This window comes from Triturus cristatus, chromosome 3_2, assembly GCF_964204655.1.
Source record: "Triturus cristatus chromosome 3_2, aTriCri1.1, whole genome shotgun sequence".
NCBI classification, from domain to species: Eukaryota; Metazoa; Chordata; class Amphibia; order Caudata; family Salamandridae; genus Triturus; species Triturus cristatus.
In genome coordinates this window covers 624181298-624208590 of record NC_140584.1, presented here as the reverse complement: position 1 = coordinate 624208590, position 27293 = coordinate 624181298, and the positions used below count along the sequence as shown (strand labels likewise).

At 43.6% G+C, this 27293-nt stretch overlaps 1 protein-coding gene across 2 annotated transcripts in view; it reads right to left on the bottom strand.

Annotated features, from left to right (window-relative positions):
- Nucleotides 1-27293, bottom strand: part of DAGLA (diacylglycerol lipase alpha) — a 321198-nt gene that overhangs the window by 91987 nt on the left and 201918 nt on the right. For both annotated transcript variants that reach the window (XM_085648539.1, XM_085648538.1), the window contains exons 9-10: nucleotides 12156-12280; nucleotides 7411-7564 (exon numbers count right to left, since the gene is read on the bottom strand). In XM_085648539.1, the coding sequence (XP_085504665.1) occupies nucleotides 7411-7564; nucleotides 12156-12280 (279 nt within the window). The remainder of the gene's footprint in view (nucleotides 1-7410; nucleotides 7565-12155; nucleotides 12281-27293) is intronic.

Sequence of the window (27293 nt, the reverse complement as noted above, 5' to 3'; positions counted from 1 at the left end):
TACTATCAATACTGACTCACTAGAAAAGGGGGCTGATGTATCAAGGGTTTTTACACATTCTCTGTGGGTAAATGTGATGGTACATATTGGGAAAGATTCTTATGAAACCTACATTTTTCCTATCAGTGAAAGACTCAGGCATAGCCATAAAATCAAGTGTGATTTTTGATATTTCCTGATTCTCTACAGTTTATAAAATAAATAAACAACATCTAAAACATGCTTCTAACCCCTGTATCTTTAGACCAAAGACCACAAAACTGAAAAAAGGAAGAAGAAACAATATTTCAGTGACATCCCTAAACAACAAAACTCAAGCAGAATAATGTTATCCCTAGTCTTTCTTACTGCTACCTTATATAACAAAGTTACATTGTTGTGGCCCCTTCAGGAAGAAATAAAAATGACTTTTCACTTTCCTTTTCCTTTCTTTGAATGGCATTTAGTTTGTAGTTGTGCAGGTTTTTTTCAGTATTTTTATGTTTACACTGGTGAGGGCTATTTCCCTTCCGGTGGGGTTTTATCAGTTATTATAGGTGCAAACCTAAAACCGGACAGTCTAAACATAATCTAGAATTGGAGCTTGAGGTACGTCTGAGCCACGCCTAGTGCGCTATGAGGTATTAAGAAGTGCTGACTGGTTGTGGAGTCTGCATGTGCATTACTGCCCAAGCTGCACTCCACACTATACTGGACGTCTAGCTTGCTGATCAACCTGAGGAAAATTAATCATGGGCTGTGTGGTGGGGACAAATGTTCCTACTGTTGAGAGATCGAAGTTTGTCTAGTGGGGGTTTGACTCAAATACAGTAGCGCAGAGGGCCTGCTGTGAAGAACGTGCATCATGCAGAGCACAGAACTGTTTAGACAGATAGCTCTGCGCATTACTGCTTTTGTCGCAGAGATGCTTTAGTTTACTTGCAGTTCACCAGTTATAAACCTGGTATAGCACAGTGAGCTACAAACTCCCATGAAACAGTTGCATGCAGTATTGCAAAATATTTGTTAGAACTTTATGATTTTTTCCAGTCTCAAATTAGAGGAGAAGAAGTGCACTGAGATGAAAGCTGGAACCAGAATAATGACCTCCAGCTCTGTCCCAGTTCATCAATACTACTGAAAGAGGGGCATTTAGTTAAGGAAGGTACGCAGGGAAGTAGTCGGTTCAATACCTGACTTGCTCAAAGACCGCTGAAATGTTACATTGTTTATAAGTGATTAGGATGGCTGAGACAACCTGCGCCTAGCCATTCTTTCAACACAGCTACATTGTGAATGGTTGCTGCTGTCAGCAAAGTTAATTGCATGCTCCAATGATGCGGACGTTGAGCTAGGTTAAATGAAATACCCCATAGAATAGAGACAAACTAGGGCAGCCACAGACAGCAACCCTACTCAAGATCACATTTGCATATTAAAGAGGGGAGCAGAATATCCCCAAAGATGTACATCGGAAGGATTGCGTGAAGGTTCTATACCCAAGACCACTGGAGTCAGGCGATTCAGCAGCCAAGCGACTTGCCATATAAGGATGGATTTACCACAACTGTCACATAATTATTAGTCTGCATATCCGGTCTACCCAGTAATTACAGAGGGTCGACACACAGCTCCAGGTCTGTCCTGAGATTTCAACCGAGCAGTTGACAATTGAGGTACTGAAATACGGCACAGATAGTATGGGAAGAAAGCCTGTGGCCAGGTGGGGTCAACAAAAACAAGATGGCAAAATAACTAGTAATATGGCCATGTCACAAGATTATTACATGGCATAATTACGATTTCTTGCTGCATAATTCCAATGAAATCAGGGCTTCCGAGATGGGTCTTTTCGAAGACACCTAACTCACTATCTCTGTTGGGTACGGCAATATTAGAGATCACCGAATTCAAGGGGCTCCCTCTGGTTGTTTCCCCAGGTATTACACAGATGACAGGGTTCATCTGGTCACTGGAGTGATCCACGTGTTCCTCCTGAATGTTTTAGGGACACTCGAGCTGCTGGTTTTCTACTAGACGTCGGGGGGTTGGGGGGGGGGGACTGAGGAGTAAGGGGGGGAGGAACGTGTTGGTGGTCGGTAAACCATTTCCAGCGGGTTGTCACCAGGTTTAACAATAAATATCTTAACATAAGGATGTAAAAGGGCAATTGCTGAACAAGGTCTTTTGGATACCTTACGGCAGGGACTCTTGGGACAACTGCCCTGACAACGTCCTTGGAAGGCCTCAGGGCAGGGATACTCAAGGGCAGACAAAAATGTAAGAAATGGTCAGTGGTGGGTGGACATGATAAACATTCGTAAGCAAGTGGAAGCCTCATAGCTGCAACCCACTATACAAAGTAAGTGGCAGAAGTAGAGCTGTCACAGCATTTGTAAAGTGATCTATGAAATCCTTGAAGAGACATCATGACTGTAAGGATGATGCATGCAAGGATTAGGCAAGTTATGATTATTAATATGCAATAAAGTATAGGATGTACACTGTATAATCTGTTAGGAAAATGCCTTAGATTGTAGTCCAAGATAACCGAAAAATGAGCATGTTGATGACCAATGCCATCATGACAAATGTGTACCAACTTACGATGTAAATAAACTATGGGTGTTCCAACACCACAAAAGGTCTTGATGTACATAACCGATGGGAAAGAAGGAACGGCAGTTGCTCACACAGCTTGGGGTGTGGGGGGTTCCAGCATGCTTCCGTGCTTGGCTCCAGGGAATGTTGTGGCATTATTTATTTCCGTTGGGAGGCAGCTGAGTACCTCCAGATGATGGCCTTTTTTTTTCTTCCTGGCTCGGAGGAGCGGGAATGCTGGGGGAGTATGAAAGGTAAGGGCAGGCGTCTCCTGAGCTGCTTTAGCGCTGAGGGAGATGCTTGCCAATTAGTTTTATAACATAAGAGTCGAGAGGCAGCTCACGCCTAATGTTATTTATTTTACCTGAGACAGCTGGGCCTCCTTGAGCCTGGTGATTCCTAGGCAGGTAGCCCGTAGCATCATGGGAAACAGATGAGTGTGCACACGTATGCACTTACATTGTAATGCCTTGATTTTGGAGGGCTTGTTTTTCATTATTGAACTATGGTGTGCACAACAAGGGTATTTCAGAAGCCTTCGTTTATGCCATTCCTTTTTTTTTTTTTCACAATGGAGTGTGTGTGTTCACAACTATGGAGAGCAAGAAGTGTGTACAAAAGAGGCAGATGCTTTACTTTTCCTCTGATTCTGATAGGAGTTGGCCTGTGGCTCAGACATCGAAAAAGTCTAGGAACAGTCCCCTGCCAGTGCTGCTTATTTGACTGAGGCCCAGGTCCAGTCCATGACTGAGGTGGTGGTCGCTATGGTGTTGACTGTCAAGCCTAAGCAAAGGAAAAACAAGCTGGGTCTTCCAGAGCAAAGGGAGATGCCCCGGATATTTCTTCAGATTCAGCTTCACAGGGTCCTAATACGTCAGCTTATGGAAAATACACTTCCGGGAAGGATCTGGTCCAGATTTTGGATAATGCCAGCTTAGCCATCTCTTCCCTCAGTATGCCAAGCCTTCGCTTTTGTCTCTACTTCTTCATAACAAATTAAGGAACTAATCTTCAGCCACTGGAAGAAGATGGATCAATCCAGTATCCAAAGGTTTCTCCAAAGGATGTACGCCCTCACGAAGGGGGAGGGGGTATTTTTGTCTGACATTAGAGTGGATTCAATCCTGGCGCCATTTATTGGCTGGACAGTGATTAACCCAGAGGATTGCTTGCCTGCCGATGTTGTGGATCGTAAGATTGATAGTGCTACTAAGAAATCTTTTGCTGCCAGATCTATATCCATGAAGACAGTTCCTTATGCGGCATGAATGGCACAGTCTTTTGTAAAGGACTTTGAGTCTCATCATACGGCCATCCAGTAGAATGTGGACAGTTCCAATTTGCAGCTGCAAATGGAGCAGGAGGCGAAACTGTTAGCCAATAATTCCTCAGATATTATTAGATGCTCAACCGCGCCTTCGGGTGCTTCTAACAAACAAGGGGGCACAAGATACCCAGCATTGTCGAGGATGTCCGACCAGATATATCTGTTTGCACCCCCTACGACCTCTCTCTGAATGGATTCCCTCACTGCCACCCCCAATGATGCCCGTCATCTCTCCTTAACCCCTTTCTCACATTTATTTTATAGTGCTACTCATACCAATGTTGAGTGTCAGAGCTCTTTACATCACAAACATACTATAGAGAGAATGAGTAAAACAAGTGTGTATATTAATGTATAAGAAATGCTACTTAAGACAATAAGGGCTACAAGGTGTAGGAGACACAACATCCAAACTGCTAGGCATTATTTACTAAGAGGGCTTCAGCTGGAGAAATGAGGGGGCAAATTGACCACGTTTTCACACAGCACAATAACCAAGTTGCAGCGCTGTGTTGTATGAAAATGAGAGAAATCAAGAGTGCCACATCTATGAAGATATGATACTGTTGCTCTCTCCTCTAGTGCTGGCGTACTTCAGGTTACCTTGCGCCATAGCACAAACTCATTCCCTATAGTTCAAGGGTGTGTGTGATGTCAAACATAGGTTTTATGCTGGAAGGGTGCCCTTCTGGCACAAAATTCTATGCTTTGACTAAGTTTAATACTTCCAGTTTGTGCGTGCGCTGTATGGAGCAGCACACATTGAAAGTTGGAAAGGTTTTCAGAAGATAAATCTTTTCTCCAACTTTACACCTGCCTTTAGGAGGTGTAGTTTTTGGTAAACAGCCTTTAGTGCGCGGCTGCTACTGCGCATACCATTACTTCGCAAGCGTTACTACGCTTGCGATGTTACATTGCGTACCATTAGTACGCAAGTTGTTACATCGCAAGCGTTGTTACTACGCATGCGTAGTAATGGTATGCTTGAAAAGAAATCGATCCATGTCGTTGTAAGGAAACTGAGGCTGTTTCCTCACAACGACGTGCACCGCCCCTCGGAGACGACGTGAGGAAGGTCCCAGGGGGAGAGAGGAACCACGAGGAGAGTGAGGTAAGGGGGATGTAGTGTGTTTTTGTAGAGTAGGGTGTCGTGCTGGTGGAACAGTTTAAGGGTTGAGGGTAGTGTTAAGAGGTATGTGTATTGTTTAAGGTTTGAGTGTAGGGTTTAGGGTAGTGTTGTGGTGTATGTGTAGAGTAGGGGGTCGTGCTGGGGTCGTGTTTTAGGGTTTAGGGTAGTGTTATGGTGTATGTGTAGTTTAGGTTAGTGTTTTAGGGTTAAGAGTAGTGTAGGTGGGTCGTATTGTATGGTTTAGGATAGTGTATTGGTGTATATGTAGTGTAGGGGGTCGTGCTGGGAGTGGCGTATTAGGGTTCAGGGTAGTGTTGTGTTTTTGTAGTGTAGGAAGTTGTGCTGGGGGTAGTGATTTAGAGTTTAGGGAATAGTAGTGGTGTGTAGTGTTAAAGGTTTCAGTGTAGTGTCGTCATGTATGTGTAGTGTAGGGCCATGTACACATAGTAGTGGAATGCGAAGCAATGGTCTGCGCATTAAAATACATTTGTTATATTAAACATGCTTTTACGAAGTTAAGGTAAGCGTAGTAATATTATGCGTACTAATGCAGTTTGCGATGTAAAAAAATCGCACTACATGCATGCGTAGTAATGGCATGCTAAGTATCGTCATACATTCGTAGTTTTTTGATGCAAATTCCATTCCACCAAAGTCAGTAGAGGGATCAGTGTCAAAATACATGTATGGGTACATGGGAATATCCACATACAATCCATGGTATGCCTCCTTGGTGCACAGTAGCATATAGTGCTACTTTGTGTTAGTTTAGAACTACTTTTCAAAGAAATTCTGGATTTGCGATGGAAAGTAAACCCCATAGCAACACTTTGCACTAGGTTTGTGTCACTTTTGTGATGCAAAACAGGGGCAAAGTGTTAATAAATCCACGCCATAAACTTAGGATTACAAACTTAATACAATGACTGGGGGTGCCGTTCTAATAAAACTATATTACTTCTTAAAGGAACACTTTTAGGCAATCTTGTAATGACTAAAGATTGAGGAAAAAACAAAAAGCTTTACAATTTGCAAGCGGTGCCTTGATGCCAGTTTATAGTTTAATGCGTTGTATCAGAAGGATTGTAACTTATGAATGCCAAGTAACATAAGGATTTCTGTGGCAAGCAGTAACCCACTGAGCTAGCTACATATAACAACCTTTTCAAGTTTCAAGTTGTGCTTTGCAGCGAGAACAATAACCCTCTATGTTGCTTCATATTGAGTCAATAAGAAATAATCAAGTTACAGTTCTATCCATCAAGTGCATTAGCAACTAGAGATATCATGTCCTCCTTATAATACCCAGAAAAAACGCCGGGACAACAACGATCTTTGCAGGCTGCTCTTACCTCGCCTCAGCCAGTCATGCAAAGGGCACACCCTTGAACTTGGTGCCTGGGGCGCGGTACCATCGCACTGACCTAAAGCCAGCACTCTAAAGGGTGTCCAGACTTATGCCGAATTTGCAGGATAACTTATTCCCATTTCTGCACAATGAATCTAAGTGAACATATTTATATGGCGAGTGGTTAGCATAATAATGTGCTACTGGAGACCTTGGATTAACAAGATTAAAATCAAAAGTGAAATATTTAACTGCATGACAAATTATAGAAACATTTTGTTTGCTTGATATGGCTAGTTGTGATATGAGGAGAGGGATGAGATGTGACCAAGATTGGTCAAAGGAGCGGTGACAATTTAGTAAAAGGCTGAGATGCAGTCAACAGGGTTAGGAGGAGAAAGTGGCTGAGCTTAAGTCAGATGGGGCAGAAGGAGATGAAAGCTGTAATACGACTGTGGGATGGAGACACAGTTAGCTATGATTGGAGGAGACCACAGCTAAGGTGTGATCAGATGGGATAGGAGAAAGCCAATATGAGGTCATCACGAGTATGATGCAATGGGCCAGTACCAGACAATGAGTCAGCGGGTATTGAAGGAAATGCTCAGAACTGGTCCACTAGGACAGGAGGAGCAGTTGATAAGGTGGTTAGATGAAAGAAAAAGAGAAGAGGGCAAAGAAAATGGCAGAGATGTGGGCAGTGTGGATGGGGCCAATCTAGATGGGATGGAAGAATGATATGTGGTCAGCCAGGATAATAAAAAAAGAGCGGAGATGCATTCAGACTGGACAGGAGGAAAAACCATTATTATGCAGGAAGCTGGAATGAGGTAAAGGAAGCTTAAAGAAGGTCAAATGGTACAAGAGGAGACAATGTCTGACATGTAAGCAGAAGGGGAAGACGGAGGCAAGGGCACCTCAGATATTGACTTTGGAAACAGAATAGTAGGTAGCAGGTGACACAGGATGCTGGCAAGAGACAAAGACAGACAGATGTTTAATATCTCAGCAAATGCGCTGCCTTACAGCATCATGGCACGAGGTGTACACAATGTCAACCGAGGACATGTTTTCATCCAGGAAGTGTCGTCGGATGGCAATGGCATTGCAGCCGCAGCAGTTGTCTTCCTCGATGGTGACACCCGGGGCGTAGCGGGGACGGGATGAGCAGAGGCAACATCTGGATAAGATGAATGAAAATATATTAGGAGGAGAGAGGCTGAGGAAGAGAAAGGGACAAATAAAGAGCAGACAAGGAAAGAAAAAAAACAAAGAACGGTCAGCAATTTTACATTGTCAGTGAGGTTCACTTGGCTAGTCCTGAGCTGCAAAGAGCCCGACACCTAAAAAGCTAGGGTTTGACTGGAGCCAAACTTGTCCACATATAGGAATACTTCGACAGAGAAAGAATGATAAGCAAGCTAAGTAAAACAATCATGTTACAGGTTAGTGATGCTTGCTAGCTGGCCCTCACACATGGCCTCACTTCTAGTCAACCTCACTGGACAAGACCAAGGCATGTTCAGAAACAGATGCTCACAATACCCAGAGAGTTGGTAATCAGTTTCCTATTTATCACTGGACCTACAAGTTTCAGTTGTACTTTCCAAGAGAGGGCTCTTCGGAGAATCACCACCTTGAAGTGGTTTAGGGGCTTGCTTGCATGTCTCAGTGACCTATGCTGGCAGGAGCTTAGTCACCTGGTGGGGTCTCCCAAGCCGGACAGGTCAAAGGGTAAAGACCAGACAAAGCACAATCCAGTGGTCCTCCAGATTGGGAGATGACACAAGGCTAACAACCTTGTCCTACAAAAAGCATTTGTTACGGAAACAGAATTAAAAAAACACAAAATCTTCTGGGCACACTAAGCTTCCAGAGACATGCATAAATGACAGTAGTCAAAGCTCCAAGGAAACTACTGACAGCATGATGGAAGTACTGCATGCCAAGTGCAAGGCTTTATTAGAGCTGTATTCTGTCCACACTCTTGTAAGGATCAGAATGCTTGAGGATGACACAGAGTGACATCACCAAACTGTAAGCCTTTCACACCAACCAGTAACCTGAGAAGAATTTTGCGACTTATCTGGCTGCAAACCATCTCCAACAAGGAACTGCTCACACGATGCAAGCAAGAGAGCATGGACACCATCATTAGGAGAAAAAGATAGAGATGAATAGGACACACTATCAGAAGAGAAAATTACTCCATCACAAAAGCAGCTCTCTGCTGGACCCCAGAAGGAAAATGAAAGAGAGACAGACCAAGAAACGCCTTAAGTTGAACTGTCGAATCAGAAATGATGACTCTGAATTGCAGCTGGGGCACTGTACTGAAACTTTCTCAAGGCTGACAGAAGTGGAGGTCCTTTGTTACTGTCCTGTGTGTCAGACAGCATAACAGGCAGTAAGCAAGTAAGTAAAAAGAGAAAGAAAAAAAACGTTCACATTATCAGTGGGGGTTCACTTGGTAATTCTTGAGGAGCTGCCAACAGACCCTGAGCACCAGACACACCTGGAAGACTAAGGGTTTCACTGGAGCCAAATGTGTGCACATAGACGAATATTCAGGCAAAGCAAAAATGATAACCAAGGTAATTAAAAGAATCAGCCCGATGGGCTTACAAAGACTGTTGTCCCGCTTTTCCGAGTTTTGTGACACCAGGGGGCTGCAAATAAATACGTTAAAAACCAAGCTGATGGCGCTATCTCCTTCAAAAAACTTCAGGAATAACATCAAGCTTAATGGCACCACACTTGAGCTAGTGGACGCTTTTGATTATCTCGGAGTGAGGGTAAATAACAAGCTTAAATGGGCTCCCCATCTCTCAAAAATGCTCCTTGCCCATAAAAGAGCTGCAGGGGCAATATCGAGACATCAGAGGCTCTCATATAGTAGGCCAATAGCGGCGGCTGTTAAAGTCTACGAGGGGAAGGCATTGTCAGCAGCCCTCTACGGGGCGGAATTGTGGGGTTTTGAAAATCTGTCAGAGTTACTTAGATCCGAGAATAAGTTCTTTAGAGACTTAGTCTCGCTTCCCCTGTCCACCCCGCTAGTTCCACTCCGTAGCGACCTTGGCAGACAAAACATCAGCAACGTGGCCAGGTTGCGCCCTATACTATACTGGGCAAGGCTTAGAAGATCCCCTGAACTCCACCACTTTGCTTCCGCCCTGGACGAGTTATTAAATCTGGGAGCAGAACATAAGATCCCCTGGGTATCGAATTTGAAAAAACATCTGCAGAAGATTGGTTTGGAAGAAGCTTGGGTGAGCCAGGTTCCCCCACCCAAACTTATGATAAAAAAAATCTATTGGGATTGGGTTACGGCCGATACCTTAAGAAATCAGGAGGGTGTGCTCACTGTAAACTTCTTGGATACGAAACCGGCTCCTAGTTTGGAGTCCTTTTTGGACCTCATTGAATCGCCTGAAGATAGATCACTATATCTCAAATTGCGATATGGTACACTCCCACTTTATGATTTTCAAACCAGCTGGAGCAAGGCTATCACGCATTCAAAAGGCTGCCCAGGCTGTGCCTCGCCCACAGAGTCTATTGGCCACTTCATGTTTGCCTGCCAGGCGTACAGGCAACCAAGACTAAGGTGGCTTAAACCTGTTTGCAAAAATCTGGGTATAAGGTCTGCCAGGGTGGCACTGCGTATTCTGACCTACGATACATCTGTCCCTAGCGTAATCTGTGGGACCGCCAAATACCTGGGTTGGGCTTGGAGGTTAAGACGCAGGTTACTTAAGGCGCACCAACTACAAGTAAACTACCCACTTCCTTGACCCTGTTGGCTATTATTGCTTACATTATCAACCATAGGGGATATGTGAAAATGATACGTGTATATATATGCAGTTTTTTTATTCTTTTTAACTATGCATGGATTGAAGCCACTCGTTGTAGCATGTTTTAAATTGTTTTATTACATACTGTGCTGCACTTTTATGATATTTTTTTATATGTCGAATAAAGTACTACAACAACAACTTTGCAGTTTAGTGACACTTGCTAGCTGGCCATCCAACATGTCCACCCTTCTAGTCATCCTCACAGGGCCAGATCAATGTCAGTTCAGAGACAGATGCAATGATATACTGAGACATGGTAATCACCTTCCTATTTGCACTGAACCTGCTAATCACTTTTGAACTTGCCAAGAATAGAAGACCATCAGGAAGACTATATCTGACCATCTACAAAAACACCAATCTTTGTTAAAGATTTTCCTTAAAAAGGGCCTGTATTTATTTGTGGCAAATGATCCGGAGCTGTTCCTTTGGAGATTTGTGCATCCATTCCTTTCACTGTTCATAGTGGGCCCAGAACTGAGCTCAATATTGAACTCACCCACTCACATAAAAATCCAGCCTTATGATATGTGGTAATGCTAGTGCTTGTGCCTGGGTTTACCTCTTAATTCTTAATTAATGTATTCTTGTATGGCAGTCCTTTTGTCTCTTCAAGCATTCCCACCCTCATTTCATCCATTTAGTCTGCAGCTACTATTAAGCCGAAGGGATGCGTTTGTAGGGTATTTGATGAGCTATTTGCTCTTGTGGATTACCCGAAAAATAACAAGATCTGGCAAGAACAAAAAAATGAAAGCAGAGAAAAATGTTTTTTAATTGAATAAGAGGAACAGAGCACTAAAAAACAGAGCACATAAAAAAAAAGGTAAAATGACAGCAAGGAGCACAAAATGATGATGGAAGAAGGCTTGACAAGAGCACGGAAGAGAAGTTCAAGTAGCAGTAGGGAAACAGAGGAGAACACAAAAGAACAGAGGAAAAAAAAGAGTAGAAAAGAGTTGAGAACAAGAGAATGGCGCTCATAAGACTGGGATCAGATAGCGGAGCAAGAGTAAACAATTGAAAAGGTAAAAAATATAGAAAACTAGCAAAATAAAAGACAACAAAAAAGAGAACAGATAGACAGAAGAGACGAAAGACAGCAAAACGTGGAACACAAGAGCAGAGGAACCGGCAAGAATATAAGTTAAGAACAAGACACCAAGACAGAAAAAGTAGATCTAGAAAAAAGAACAAGAATACAGGTACAAACAGGCAAAGGATGGAGCAAAAGCTTCAGAGGTAAGAATAGAGGAATCTGAGAAAACACAAAGAAGGAATCAAATAGGGGTGGGGCGGAGGTGATCGGGAAAGCTGAACAAATTAATTTGAAGTGAAAACAGCAAATGAAAGAGACCATAAGAGAAAGAAAACCTGTATGACAAAGTGAGATTCGAAGAGGAGAACATAAAAGAAGATGGAGAAAAAAGTCAAGAAACAAAAGAAAGCCAAGGAGAGAGGTAACAAGGAGTGAAGAGCGAACAAGACAACTGGATAGAGGGATGAAAGAGGGTGTGAAAATGAATGAGGGAAAAGGATGTAAAAGATGGGAAATGTTATAGGGCAAGAGGAGAGTGGTGGTTTAAGGACAGAGGGAAGAAATACTGGAGGGAGTAATATGGAGAGAGGAAACATGAACTGAAAAAAGTGAAAGGGAAGCAAGAAAAGCAAACAGAGCAAATACTCAAATGAACACACAAAGAGTACAGTGGGGAGGAAAGGATAAAGTCTGTGGAGTAGAGTGCCGATGAAGAACTATCAAGAGGCATAACCAGACAGTGAACACAAAGCAAAGAGCATGAGACTGTGAAGGCCAGGCCCGAGAAAGAAGGATCATAAGCCTCTAAAATAAAGTCTGTCCTGGTGAAGGTTTGCCATTCTGTTCATCAAATCTGAGAGGTGTATACTCACGAGCAGGAGCCGGCCAAACGACAGATCCCACAGGCAGGTTTCCGGATAAGGTACATGGGCCAGCCATATGCTGCCAGGGCAAAGAGCATGTAGTAGCATACTTCCTTGTAGCGCTGCATCTCATGCTGAAAGAGAGAAGCATACCCCAAGTGTCACACCACATACCCCTTATCACATTCCTACATTTATCAATGCATTTCTGAATCACATAGGAAGGGGACACTACCAGCAATTATTGTTTTAAGAGATTCAGAGCACCAAGTGAGTGCAGCTTGCCTTCATACTTCAACGCAAAACTATTCCATCTCAATCCTGGAAGCTCATCAACAAAGCCAGCCTGCTCTGGGAGAAACACTTACCCAACCACCTGCCTCAAAGAAGACACCTTTCTGACCCCTTACAGAATCACAAATAGGGAGTGGACAGGAAAGGGGATCCATGTGTGCCATAACATGTCCTATAACCAGGGCCTGTTCCTTGTTCCATCATGTTTCAACTTTGGGAACATGAAAATATGTGAAGTCGTTTCTGATGCACAATCACCGTGATCATCTATGCATCTTTCCCCCTGATCTACTAGAAACATGCCACATAACAATGCGTCTGAAGAGCGTGATTGCCTAAGAGTCTATTTTCAGCTAAGACCACCCTTAGAAAGCAAGGTTGCTAATCATCACATACATAATCCAATAATATCACAGTCATACTAATCACCCCTCATTGCACAAGACAAGAGATACCTGTGAACCAGGAGGAAGGCAGCAGGCAGACCTGGATGAGAAATATGTGTTACGCCTTTGCATGGTTATGTTCCTTCTTATTTAAAAGAAAGAAACAAGTAGAACGTGGAGGGAAGTCCCCCACCCAGTCTTGTATAGCGGAGAGGCGGCTGGAGGTTATTCCCTCTCTATCCGTCTGCCTGTGCAGGTAACACTTGCATGTGGCCTAATGCTCAGGTTAGAGCCATATGGCTTACTCATGCACTGTGATGAAATTCTGCTATTGCTCAAACCCAGAAAGGAAGGGCAAAGTAATTTGCCCGACTGATATGAAGTAAATTTGACTTTTCCTAAAAAGTACAAAAATAAGTTTAGCATTGATCGGACATGATAAATGGGGTAATATAGCATTCTTGTGACATTTAATTCTGGATCTTTAGCCACATCCAGTTGCCATGATGGACAATAAACTGCCTTTTTAAAATCATTCAACCATGTGACCAAGTAGGCAAATCCTTGCTCCCATGTGGAAAATACTATCATAACGTAACTTTTTCAGACCACGAGCATACAATAATCTGACACGTCTCTTTATAAGTTAATGTATTGCAATAAACACGTTATTTACCTGTAACAATAGATTTGCAGATACATACATAGGACAGATCCACAGGCTGTGCATAATCCTGCTCTCTAGTAGTTGGGCCACAAAATGTCATATGTTTTTCTCAAAAGTTCAAACATCAGGTACACGAGCCATTGATTTGCTGCTAATGAGACATCCCCATGATACTCAGTTGCCCTCTACCATGCCCCACATGCTAGTCCAATCATCAGACTGCTGTTTTGCACCCAATCACAATATGGAGTTTTGTGGAAGTTCGACTTGCAGATTTTCTCCGGAAAGATGGGTAGGTCAGACTTGAATTCACCCAATAGAACATAAATAGAAAATACACTGAAAACCTACTGCCTGTATCTCACTTGCAGAACGCAATGAAGTAATAGTACTAAAAATGTGCTTTATCGTTATCTTATGTATTGGTTCAAATGGAAGCAAAATCTTTCTACAAAAAACTTTATTAAAATTCCATGTTGGCATTGGGCATCAAGGTGTAATGGATCAGGTTATAGGATTCCATCATTCCAAACAATTTTATTAGGGTCTTCACTTTCATGAGACTTGAATATTCTGTGAAGGTGAACCTGATCCTGGAATGCCTGTACACCCCAAGTCGAAAGCGACCAGCACTATTTATGCCTTTGCTCTATCCCTAAAAATGCATCTTTGGGAGCTAGAGTTTCCATGAAATCCTTAGCCTGATCAAGTGTTTGTTTGTAGCAGAGTGGGTGCCAAACGATCCGAGTGGCATACAATCAAAGCAAATGGAGACTGGTATGGTTGGGATCCACATACCCTCATGGCCCCACCCAGGATCACACAGTGTGCGTGAAAAACTGGTCACAGAAACACAGATACACCGATAATGGACCCTTGCACACCATCTAGATCATCTGCATCTGCCACCTTGAGCTTAGGCAATACAAATAAATTAGAATCAGTAAGAGGTGTCACCACTTGAGGGTGAGGTCACCCGGAAGTAATAGTGGAGGGCGCAGGCTTAACCACATCCTCCTCACTCTGTATGTTTTTTGTTTTTTTTAATTGTTCAAAGCCCTGGTGAAGGTAAGGGTGTCACAGATGAGGAAGTTATGTTTCACTTGAGTTTTTCTATGAGGAAACAGCTGCCAAAAACTTAACTGCAACAAAATAACCCATCTAAACAGGAGGCAGAATCTCTGGAGCCCGAGGGTGTCCTTATTTGGACTTGTGTCAATACTGAACACTTGAAAATTAAACTGTTTATGTATAGACTTTGCTACACTCCTACCGAAGAAATTGCGGTCAACTGGATGTACGTGCACACCCAGGCTGTTGGGGGCTTGGATATATAATCTCTATAAGTGGACAAAGCTGTAGAAAGATTTGGTTGGACGCCTCAGAGGCAGAACAGGGAGACAAGCAGGATAAGTGAACTGAGAGACCTTGCTGTTGGCCCTCCCCCTAAATTAGACGAAAATCACATTCAAAGAGTATTTGTAGGAACAATCACTGTATACGTACCAAGTTTTGTTGTGACCTATTTGTGGTTAAAAGCCCCAACTACAGATGCGAACAGCAAGAGATCGCAGTCACTGCTGCAGAAAAGACTGCAACTTAGATTTCTCAGAAACGCAAATTCTGACCGCACTAAGTTTATATCTGTTTATTTACCTGCTCTTTGTTTCATGGCTTAGGAAGCAAATATGATCGTACACAAAATTACTGCAATTGACATAAAACACTGCATCAACTGTAAGATTGAGGTGTTCTTGCTATCAATAGCAAATAATTAAGTAACATCCTTTGGCCCCAACTAAGGTATCACATCTTACATTGCTGTCATTCTGAATTGTTAATCTTGAAATGCCTCCAGTAAGTGAAAATACCCAGAACACACTCCTTGACTCCCTGCCCTGGGTGGTACTTGTTCTATTGCTTCCTTGAGCACTAAAGGCCGCATCTCTTCCAACTGATGCAGAAACATGACCGTGTCAATGTTGGTTGACTTTGCTCATACATTAGTTCTATGAAACAAACGTCTTGTATAGACTGTGACACCCATTTTTCTGAGGTGATTAATTTGCATTGCTGTGGCTAATCCCTCAGCCTTAACCCAACTGGTGCTTGGTGGGTAAGTAAGAACTGACATTTTGGTTCTGTCCTCTCTTGTTGCCCTTCCTATGGAAAGGATACTTTTGGGGCATAACTGTTGCCATGGAGTTGAGAGTTGTGTTTCTACTGATGTATGATGTTGTGCATAGGACGGTTGCAGAAAAAGACATCTAAATTACAGTCATCTCATTTTATGTATTGCGCTATGGTAAGTGCCTCTGCTCCGCAAGGCTTTCATCTGCCTTGCGGTGTCATTATCTTTTTTCATCCTTTCTGACTTGTATGACAAACAAGTGCTCCCCACTCACTGGGATGTTAATGGTATTGGCTTGAACTTCTGGCTTTTATCTGAAACTCTAAGCCAACCTTGTCTGTTCTTGTGCATGTCAGTGTTGACAGCGTCTAGTCAAGACTTGAAAAGTGTTTGGCACTAGTTTATACTCTTGCACAATCACTTTTGCCCTCTTTTTAGGTTTCTCTTGTAGGTGTTGCATGAGGTGCCTCCATTATCACCTCCCATTGTTCGTGCCCATACCGACATAGGAGGTCTGTCGGATTCTGAGTGTTCCATTGTGTAGCTGCTCTTCTTTCAGAATTTCAGCTCACTACACCCGGGCTTTTACTATCCTTGCCTGGTGGTGTCGTGCAGTGGTAAGGTGTTATGAGAACGCTTTCTTGCTATTGTCACAATACGGGAGTCTGGCTAAACATGACCATTAATAATGTGGATACTGTGGTAAGCGCCTGTAATTTTCTCTAATGTTGGAGGGACTGTGGCTGTTGCCTTAAAAATATCCATGCCCTGCAGTACGACACTGGGTAGTATAGATAATGTAAGGTTATTTATGTTATCCCACTCCATAGGTCTTACTGCTGATTTGATGACAGTGGTGTCACCATGTAGTCAGGCGGTGACAGTCTTGTTGGGTAATTTGGTACATCTGGTTGAGATGAGTCTGTATTTAAGGATTTTCCTTTGCCTCGATTTCCTCATGGGCAGAGTAATCTTCCTCAACCTATGAAGGTAAATCTTAATCTTCATGTTTACCCTCATATCATATATAGGTGAAGTGTGTCTGTCCTGACGTCATTCAAACTGCAGCTTTTCTTCACTTCGCCTCTTTCTACCCGTCTTTATTGCTACTGTATGAGGGTACACTTCCCCACAAGACTTACCTAAAGTAATTAAAGTCTACTTTAACCGAGAGGTGCCGCAAGTCTCAGTTGTTTTTTCAACATTGGTATGCACTGCCTTTTGTTTTGAAACCATATGCTCCTCATGTCCCTTTTTAAATGACTTGTCAGTTCTCGAACTTTAGGATCTATCTTCTCAGTTTCTAGGTCTCCCGAACTGGAACACATTGAAAGTTTACCGAAGGCATGACACTTTTTTCCCTTTCTCCTCTCAATCGTCGTGTGCTTTGATGCTGAAAATGCTGCTGTAGGGATTTTCAACTTTATAGTTCAATTTCTTCGGCTGCAAAGGATGGTTTAACAGAGGCGCTGTATGTTCTGTTCATTTCAGCATCAGTAAAATGTTATTTGCAAGTCTTGGTTGCTCTTATATTTAGAAAACTACCATTTTACTGGACATGGGAGTCAATGTATTTTATACCCTGAGTCTGCTCCACTACTCTGGAGCCCACCGTTTGGATTCGGGAACCTGGTCTAGCATGGTAGCTTGCACAGGACACAACATTTCAGTCAGACATCTGCTCCATTTCATTAAACGCCCAGCATTGCTTCTCTTGTGTATTTCGATTTTTAGGATTTCATTTCTGAAACAGTCCACACAAGTTTGAGATCACACGTTGCGCTGAACTTAAGCTAATCAATCATTGAAAACCCAAAGCATGAGCAGAAAAACAAAGGAAAAACAAGCACTGGCATAGCCAATAGCTCTCGCCTTTGGGACCTTATAAGTGTTTAGCCTTGCAACAGTTGATGTTGTTGCACCAAGGATATTGTGCTGGTTAACAATACACTTATAAGGTCCCAAAGGCGAGACCTATTGGCTATGTCAATGCTGGTTCTTAAAGACCCTGTTTCTTGCCCTCCGTTAGTAAAAGTCCAGGGGACTCTTACTATCGGTCGTCACTCGGTCGGTTTCTATTATCTCGAAGACTCCCACATTTGAGCAAGAATGCTAGATCTCTCTCTCTCTCTCTCTCTCTCTCTCTCTCTCTCTCTCTCTCTCTCTCTCTCTCTCTCTCTCTCTCTTTATCTCTCTCTCTCTCTCTCTCTCTCTCTCTCTCTCAGAGAGAGAGAGAGAGATACAACATTCTTGCTCAAATGTGGGAGTCTTCGAGATAATAGAAACCGACCAAGTGTATATACACACCTTTGCAGGAAGAGTTACAATAATTAATTTGGAGCTATTCCACCCAACGTTTGCACAACCCTCCTACGCACCACCTTTTAAAAGGAGCTCAAAATCCTATTCAAAACAGACTTTGGCTAAGGTAATGGTTGCTTATTCTATTTAAAAGACACTTTTGCTAAGGATCCTGACTGTTTCAGCTCATTCCTATCCTGAAGTTCCTATACCCTATTTATCATCGTTTTGCTTATATGTTTAGATTTATACTGGACTACTGTTAAAACCCCAACTCTCTTGTAAAACGCTGCTGTTCCCCTGGGCCATATTCGCGCTACATAAAATCGCACATAAATTCTCAGCTGCCACTCCAACAATCCTACTGTTTGTTCCCTTGTCCGTCTTCCATGTTTTTAGTTTGAGATCTCTCTAGCACTTCATGGGAGGGAAGCGGACGGAGTCTCCTGGCCCATTTCTCCAAGTCACCATAGGCCATTAGAGTGATGATAATACCAGGGCTTGCGAAACTAGAGCATTCTGTTCCTTGTCTGGATCTTTAAAGGGATGGATTCCCACCTTAAGCATGCCATGTGTGGATCATTATTAAATAGAAGACTTAAAACCTTGGAAACTGCGGTTTTGAAGTGCTATAACTACCCAGTTTAGTTATTACTGATGAATTTGTCGACTTAAACAGGCCGGACGTGTTCATTATTGCAGTTGTTTTTACCCCGCTGTGACATCTGGTCTTCCTGGATTGCTTCTGGTCTCGGTATCTTGTCGTTATAACTGTATTACAAAAATCATTGGTACCAGTTGCTGTCCTTGACACTGGAATTCATTGGAAGCAGAAATATATTAAGATGACTGGCATCGCTTTGATATCGGGTACAATGGCTTTGGCCGAGAAGCAACAATGCCTCATGGGCCAGTCCATTGCTGGGATTGACGTGTGGGAGATCCCATGTCAGGCCAATAAACACAGGCGTGCAGCACTGGGGAAGAGACGCCACCCCCGAGTATGGAGCCTTGCCCCACAGGGATGGGACCTGCCAGGAATGGAGACCATCTCTGCTGGCTCAGAGGCGAGGAGATCTGGGGACCGCGTATTACTTCTCTGGCGCAGGAGCTCCGAGAGCTCGCCTGTCTGTAGTCCTTAAGGGTGCTTGGTCTCCCACAATCCCAGAGATCTCCCGTTCGTGCACACACAATAGCCCCGACCCATGGGTCTCACTGTATGCTTCGTTAAGCATTGAGGTCTCATTGCCCCATATGCGGAAGGAGGTGGGGGTGTTACTTGCATGATTGATATCAACTTTTTATTTTCCAATTACGACACTAACCGAGGTAAATGTCCACAGGCCTTGGGTTGTAGTTGGTGTAGCGGTCTGTAATTATCAGTAAACTGATTTAAACCATAAATATGGCTGCCGAAAGGTACACCCAGAAGAAAGGAAGCTTTGAAACTGTAACCTGCCAGTGTCTGAAATGGAGGAGTGGTATGTGCTCTCTGTCCTGTTCGGTCTCATCCTCAGTGGTGCCAGCTGCTGCCACAAACCTCTACCCACTTAGGCTGGGGACCGTGATACAACAGGACACCCTGCCCTCGAATGTGCATTTCACCTGCCTGCCAGCAGCCTCTGGCTAGGCCTGACCAATCACTTAATCTCGCTATGCCTGACATGTATAGAAGGGAAAACAATCAAGTTCTGCCAACCCGCACCTGGTAGACATCAGCTCTGATCGCTTGTTAGTGCTGACCGGACTAGTCTGCGCTGTATTAATACAGTGCACGAACATTTGAATTAAACCAGCGCATTACTGTGTGTGATGGCGAACGAGGGCCTTGTGCTCTCCAGCCTACTCGAATGCAGACTGAAGAAAGGTAAGAAGCTGGGGAGGCTGTGGTGGTGGACCATACACACATATTGTTCTGGAGGATATAGCGCTATCTGAATAAATGGCCCTGGCAACGCCTATGGACCCACCCTGCCCAGCGCCACAAAGTGGAGGCCCGTGACGTTGGCGTCCCATTGTCCCTTAACTCTACTAATGCCGGAGCAGATGGTAAATACACAAGTTCACGCATTAGCTGGCGCAGATAAAGAGCAAGCTTGGCAGGGCTGTGGCTGATTAGAGGTTAACAGGGCCGTGCAGTTGATTGGTCCTCAAATTGTTGGGGGCGTTTGTTGGTGGGTATGAGCAGATGTCGGGCATCAGCATCTGTGCTTCTTCAGCTGCTCGGGAAGCTTAAGGTAGCACCGGTACGGACTGGTCTGCAGATACCTCCACTTAGAGGAGCTGGAGGCGGTTTGTGGTCCTTCCTGTCGTGGAGCAAAATAGCGCCAGCCATCTGCCTTCTCATGGCGCCTGCGTCTGTGACTCCTCTGAAAATGGGCCACGCAGTCACAGGTTTAGTTGATGCTAGATGCGTGGGACTGCTTATCGCGTCTCTCTCGAACATTTATCCACACACGCATTTCTGTGCACGACGATTGCTAGGCCTTGGGTTGCCATCGATCCTCTGCAACCAGCGTGGTATTAATTCCTCCAATTCATAGCAGTGATGAAACGATCACCAAATAGTACATGCGCGCCTTCCTCAATACATTGATCCGTCCCAGACACACATGCAAGCCACTTTCATCCTGGCTCTTCTGAATGTGCAGTGCTTCATGGGTGTGTGTATTCGAGCCCCCCAAGATTGACACTGGCTGAAGTACAAGGATGGAGCGCGCTGAAAGCACTCGTGCATGTACGGCATCTACCTTGCAGTGCCATCTGTGTCCAATTAACAAGCGTGTCATGGGCACAATAATTGGAAACAGATGGCAAAGCTGCTCGCTCTAGCAAGGTGGATGCCGTACATACATGAGCGCTCATTGGAAACAGTGCAGTACATGCACTAGTTTTCCAAAAAGTGCTGACCGATTACAAGAGGTCACTCCTAAGCAGAGCTTGCGCGCTGATTAGGCGAGACCTAACAATACAGACATACATACAAGTCATTCTTGCACCATGGCCTCCTATAGCTAAAGATTTAAAATAGATTTTCCCTCTCAGGCTTCAATGCAATAATCAACACCACCAAGATAAATCTCTTGTTGTTTTCAACTTAAAAAGACATTTAATGGACTTGGGTAACACTTCTTTTGTGCTGTTTCTTCCAAACCCTCCAGTGGACAAAAGAATCTGAAGATGGTGTTTAGTTACCAGGGCACCAAGCGATTATGGTTGATGTCTTTGGCAGTCATACTGGCTCTATATATTGTCGACGTCCAAAAAATACAACTTTTATTTTTAGATCAAAAGTCCCACCTCAACCAACAGATGGTGGAATAATGCCAAGCACCTGAATTTAGAATGGATTTGTGCTTCAAAACAATTGTTCCAGACAAAGACTATGTTTATTTTGCAATACGAATCTGTTAAAGATCCACATGATATGCTCATCCATGACATCCCATCTGGGAGGAGATATGGTCTAACAGCTTGAGCTTCCACCTTTGAAACAGGAGGACCCCAGGTTTGAATCCTAGCGTTATACTCACCATTGTGTGATTTGGGAAAATCTTTGTAACTCCCTGTCCCTAAATGTGAGTGAAATGTATTTGAGTAATCCCCACTTGATGAACATGATCTTATAGATCGTCTCCTATCCCCACACATAATGGTCAGTGCTGTGCTGCTTCATCTAGGTTTGTACTACACAAATATCAGTAAAACAAGCTGTGAATTGTTTGCCCACCTGTTTCTCCCTATTTGCGGAGTTCAATTTGAAAGTTGCCTGTTCTTAAATACCAGTTTTAACACTGCCTGCTCCACCAGCTTGTCTTTAGTGACAGCATGAGAAGAATTCAATTTGCTGAATTTCATATTTTTTGTAAGGGAATAGTGACTAAAAAGTGACCATGGCACCCAGGGTCCTTGTTCAGTTTGCCCTTGTCCTCTCTTGTAGCATGTTACCAACGTTTCTGCCGTCAACGTACTACCCAATGAGCTATTCAAGCATTAGTAATGGGGCCCAAGGACACACAGCTGTTCTGACTGTCTAAAGTATTTAGTTATATACAACTAATACCCCAATGCTTATGTATGTACACTGTTTTACTCTAAAGAATCTTAAATAAAATGATCAGCTCAAAAATGTACGTAATTAGAAAGGGAGAATGATGACCTCCCCAACTGCCCTTCCACTGTGCGGGAAGCAGGTACCGCCGCTTCCAGCTCTGCTCCTAACTTCTATTTCCTTTCCTGCTCTAACTTCTTGCAGGGGTTGCAGAGAAGCTTTGTCCCTGCTGATCCTCTTCTGATCGATCCTAACTGGATGATCCAGGAGCAACTTCTCACCTGTGGATGCAGAACATATGAGGTCCTGAAATCAGAGGAATTGGTGGCAGGCTAGCAGGAAAATAGTAGATCAGTCACCAGTCAGACAACTCTCCTCTGTCTGGGAAGTACAGAAGATCTTCATTTAGATTGATTTGGGCCCTCTGATGTTCACCAATTATATCCAGGTGGTTCAGCCCAACAAGATCTCGTTGTTGTTCCAATCTGCTTTATGTATTCAATGCCCATTGTAAAGTATACTATTAGAAGCAGTGGTGTTATATAAAACTGTAAAATAAATTAATACATAAATAAGGTCCTGGGACAACGGTACTGGGTGCCGCTGCAGAGAAATGCAGAGAACCAGTTGGAACTAGCCACTTTTGTGTAGAACGGAGGTGAAGCTGCAAGCAGCCCTTCTACAACTATAGCAAATCCTGAGGTGTCAACGTTCAATGCAAAAACGTGCCCACTCAAAAATTGTATTTAGTCTCGTGGGGGTCTTTCTCAGCTACAGCTTCCAACTTAATATGCCAGATGAAGATTCTTGACATCCAGAATTGTCCTCAAGTGGAAATTTCTGGCCAAGATAAACCATTAACTTATACTCCGCCATAGTCCAATTGAAGTGGCCCCAAAGGTGTCCTAGGTTCACTTTAGAGTACCCAGAGGTTAACATTATTCACTTTACCACTGTTTTAAAAACATGTTTGGTATTGCTCAATTTGTTCACTGCATTTCTATATTTAGGTCTTAACTTTAAACATCTCTATAACGTTTTTGGAAATGTACATTCATTTTACCTAACTGTGTTAATGTACATATACAGATTCTAGCCGAAGGAACGCTTTGCTACTAAAAGAAAGATTCCATAGTGACCCAAGTACTCAAAGAAATCACTTTGCATTTTTGTAGGCAGATTGTTTGGGATTTGAGGGAATTTGGTCACAGTTCACATTCAGGCTAAGCAAGTCAGTTAAACTTTTGTTGATGCAGCGTACCCGCCAAAAACTGGCAGTTTCTTATCCGTCCTATTTAAAGTGTATACATGGGTACGTATCTTAAATAAAGTTGACAGCACATCTGCTAATCTTTGTTAAATGTCCCTCTAAATAACCACCTTGGATTCTCTCCTACACGCCTAGCTATTAGGTTTCCTAAATGTACATTAGGGAGATGCTGTCTGCTCTGAAACGTTTTTCCTTATTTCTCAATGCTGTTAGAAAGCACTTTAGTGATGTTGTCAGCTCTAACAAATGTAAGTGTGCCACTAATTACATGCAGGTATTGTAGCTGGCTCATCTATTATTTCCTCTGTTCTTTGTAACACTTTACCAGCATGGCTAAAGTGATTTGCTGGCAGTGTGCATGAGATGCCTCAAGTCTTCATTTTAGAGTGGATTCACATAGTACTTGGATGCAGTCCTCCGGATGGCAAATGTTATAGTTTGATCTGGTGCAAAAGCATAAAATGGATAGGACTGGGCTTCCAAGGGGGATTTTAACATATAAGAACCCAATTCACTCTTCAGTTCATTATGAGCTAGTTTATTCTCTTCTGAAAGACATCCCGGATACATCTAATGAATGTATGTTAGACAAAGAAATATTGGGTCCACAATGTCAGCTAAAGGCACCTTGGAATAAACAGCCTAGTTATCTAGTATAATTATCAAAGGTTTATTTACAGGCCGCTTAATTCCAAAAGTAATGCTCCAAAATACTGGAACCCAACACACGTACCTTCTCACAGGACATCAATGCTTTCTGGTGTTTCAGTGTTTCTCTGCGAAACGTTTAGTGCAGTGATTTGCAAACGTGTGGCTCAGCGGAACTTCAACTTCCTACTATGAAAGAAGCATCTACTCTTTTGGATGTTTTGGGGTTCCAGACAAAAAGCAGTATGACACTAAATTTGAATTTGTTGTTCTTGCCTCAGGAGTGGCTGACGATTTATATCCTTTTCACAGCTTTATTTAAGTCATTTTTGTTTGTATATGTGTAAGAAGATCATCCCTGGGCCTCTGGGGCTTATGGATGTTGTCAGTTTTTTTAATGGTGATGTTACCACCAAGAGATCATTCCACTATGTCTTTGCTCGATGACAAGTTTCTCAAATTTAAAATGACTCGTCATCTTCATCTGCCAAGTATCTGGTTCCAGGGTGACTTCTAGACGCAATACTGACTTGACTCAAAGCCAGGTGCATGCTAACCACTCTGTGTACTTTTACAAGTCTGAACTTGCAACTCCTACAAGTACTACAGGTGATGTGGTCATGGTCCTGAGAGAAACACGGGTTGGATAGTCTCGTTTGTTAGGCATTTAAAACCTACACAATTGGCAGAACTTAAACGGTCCTTCCAAATAGCCAGACACAGGAAAAACAGTGAGAACCTCAAAATGTGGTCAAGATCGAAACTTTTTAATGAAAATTATGATTACAAAAAAAGTACAAAGCAGAAGTTTCCCTTCTCTTTTCTGTGATATCTTGTGAAAATCTTCCACTTCTGTTCCCTGTAGCTTAACCCAATGCGTGAATGAGAAAATCAAACTCACACTTGGGCCAAGTCAATGTTGCAGAGGAGTCTCAAAACCAACATACTTTTGGTTGATGAACATGATTTCTGAACCTTTTGAACCTTCAAGAAGAAACACTACATGAAAGATGTATGCATACCAAGTGAATCTCTTTATAACTACAAAAATAGAATTGGATTTAGAGTTGAACAAAACACAGCAGTGTTAATTCTTAGGGTAAGATATTCTGGACATGAACAGTTCATCCTGAGTACACCTCTTGATTACTAGTGGGGTGCAGGATTAAACCCAGATCAGTTGACTGGGGGTGAGTGCTTGCAATCTTCAACACTCAGTCCATCATTCCCTTTGGTTTTTGCTTTGTTCGCCATAAGTTGGCAGGGTATGCTCAGACGTGAGTCCCTTGCTCACTTTGCCACTGGATTCAAGCAAGCCTGGTTGAAGACGGCTGAAATGCCAGAAACCGGTCCTAGGAAGCTTGTTTCCGGTCCAGGGAAGACATGGCTTGGCAGTTCGGGCGGGACTGTTCCCATGAGGCACAAGGTCAGACTGATTTTCATATGGCCATGTCTGAACTGGGGTGGCAGAGTGGGCTAAAGAACGGTGATGGATTAAGCCCAGATCAGTTGACTGGGGGTGAGTGCTTGCAATGTTCAACACTCCGTCCATCATTCCCTTTGGTTTTTGCATGATGGAATGCCCAACGTGAAAAATCATCACTTTTAGAAGAAAGGATGCCAGAGTCTCAAAAGACAACTTGTCAGCTGAACTGACAGTGCCTGCAATACACTGATGCAATGTGAAGACGTGATGGTGATGAGAAAAAACAACTTGAGGATAAAAAGCCCCATGGTCCAATTCAGCATTGGCTGAAATGGTGCACATATCAAAAAGGTAAGGACCAAAATAAGGTCAGACTGAAGCATGATAAAGGGAGCGAGAAAAAGTATAGGAAAGCCCTTTTAAGAAACGCATCACAACCAGTGACTTAAATAAAGGTAGCTGATAGGAAAATGAAGAAAGGCCGAAAAGGCATATAGTTAACCTTAACTGTGCCGACAGCAAAGCGTTTCCAGGTAGAGGCAAAAAAACAAAAACAAAAAACAACGCTAGAGAGCTTCGTTTGAAGAGGTTCAACCTTGTCTGTCCTTGCACCAGATACAAATTTAGACCAGCAGCCAGATTAGCTGGATTAGTGGATGGATAGCAAGCAGCCAAAATTACATCCACCTTAGTTGGGAGGTCAAAGACACTCAGTTAATTTCACCCATCTCTATGCATCTAGGTTTAGATTGTGGTTTGGGTGCAGAACTATGTCCTCCTGTTGGGACAGTGAGTCCTCACAAAGAAGCAGTCTAGTGGAGGGCAGATGCTCAGAGCCAGAAGGTTGGGATACCCAACCCTCTGAGCTCAATCTGAGGCTTTCAAGCCCATTACTCCAGATCTTCTTCAGGGCCTGTGGGAGGAGTGGCAGAGGAGGAAAAGCACAAAGGAGGTCAGAGTCTAAAAAAATGCTGAATGGTGCCCCCACAGAGCCTTAAGGAGAAAATTCCCAGATGCAAAAGACCAGACTTAGAGCATTTTCTGCAAGATAGATAAAATCTATAAAGGGTATGCCCTACTGATGAAAGATACTCTGAGCTTTATTTGGAACATACATGCCCATGAGCAGGAAGCTGATGCCCACCAAGTATATCTGTCCTGACATTCAAGGAACCTGCCAGAAGACTGACTGTCACAGAGATTCTGTGGGAACTCAGCAACTGTCACAGCGTCAAAACCCCCAGAAAGATGGCACTGAGCCCAAAACTGCCCTGCCTGTTGCAGTATCAGAAGGCAATCATTGTATTTGTTAGAACCTCATCTAGCCTGCCCCTAATGGAAAGCAGAAAGGGCTTGAGGACCCGACCAACGGGTCCACAGCTGCAGAATGTTGATACTGTGGCACTGCTCCACTATTGACCACAGATCTCGGACCTCTACTTTTAACAGGAGACTTCCACAACTAAAGGACAAAGAGTCATTCACTAGTAGCATTCACCTCCCGAGCCCTGGTTGCAGTGGACGCAGAGTCCATCCGCAGGTTATGCGGGGTGAGACGCCTCTTGCCTCGCATCTCGCCTGATCTTGATGTCCTCCAGGCATGGATTTCTGGGGCAATAGCAAGGTGATCAATCCACCACCCCGCCGCAGCCGTCGAGACCCCGGCTATGGCGCTGGCTCAGTCTTCATCTGCGGCTGTGTTGACGATCGTCGCGCTGGGGTATTTGAGTGCACGGGCTCCAAGGAGCTGTTGAACGAGCCCGCTTCTGAGCGTGAATGCTGAGCGACCACGGTCTGGTGGGGCTGGCTCGTGGGGCCGTTCTGCCCTGGGAGTGTTTTCTTCTTCTGGCCACAAGTTTACCTGGGGGGAGGCGGAGGAGTCCTGACTGGCTGCGCCTGCTGAGCACTGCGTGGGTCCCGTCTAGGATACTGAACGGGCCGTGACCGGTGCTCCGCCCCCACCCCTCCCCCAG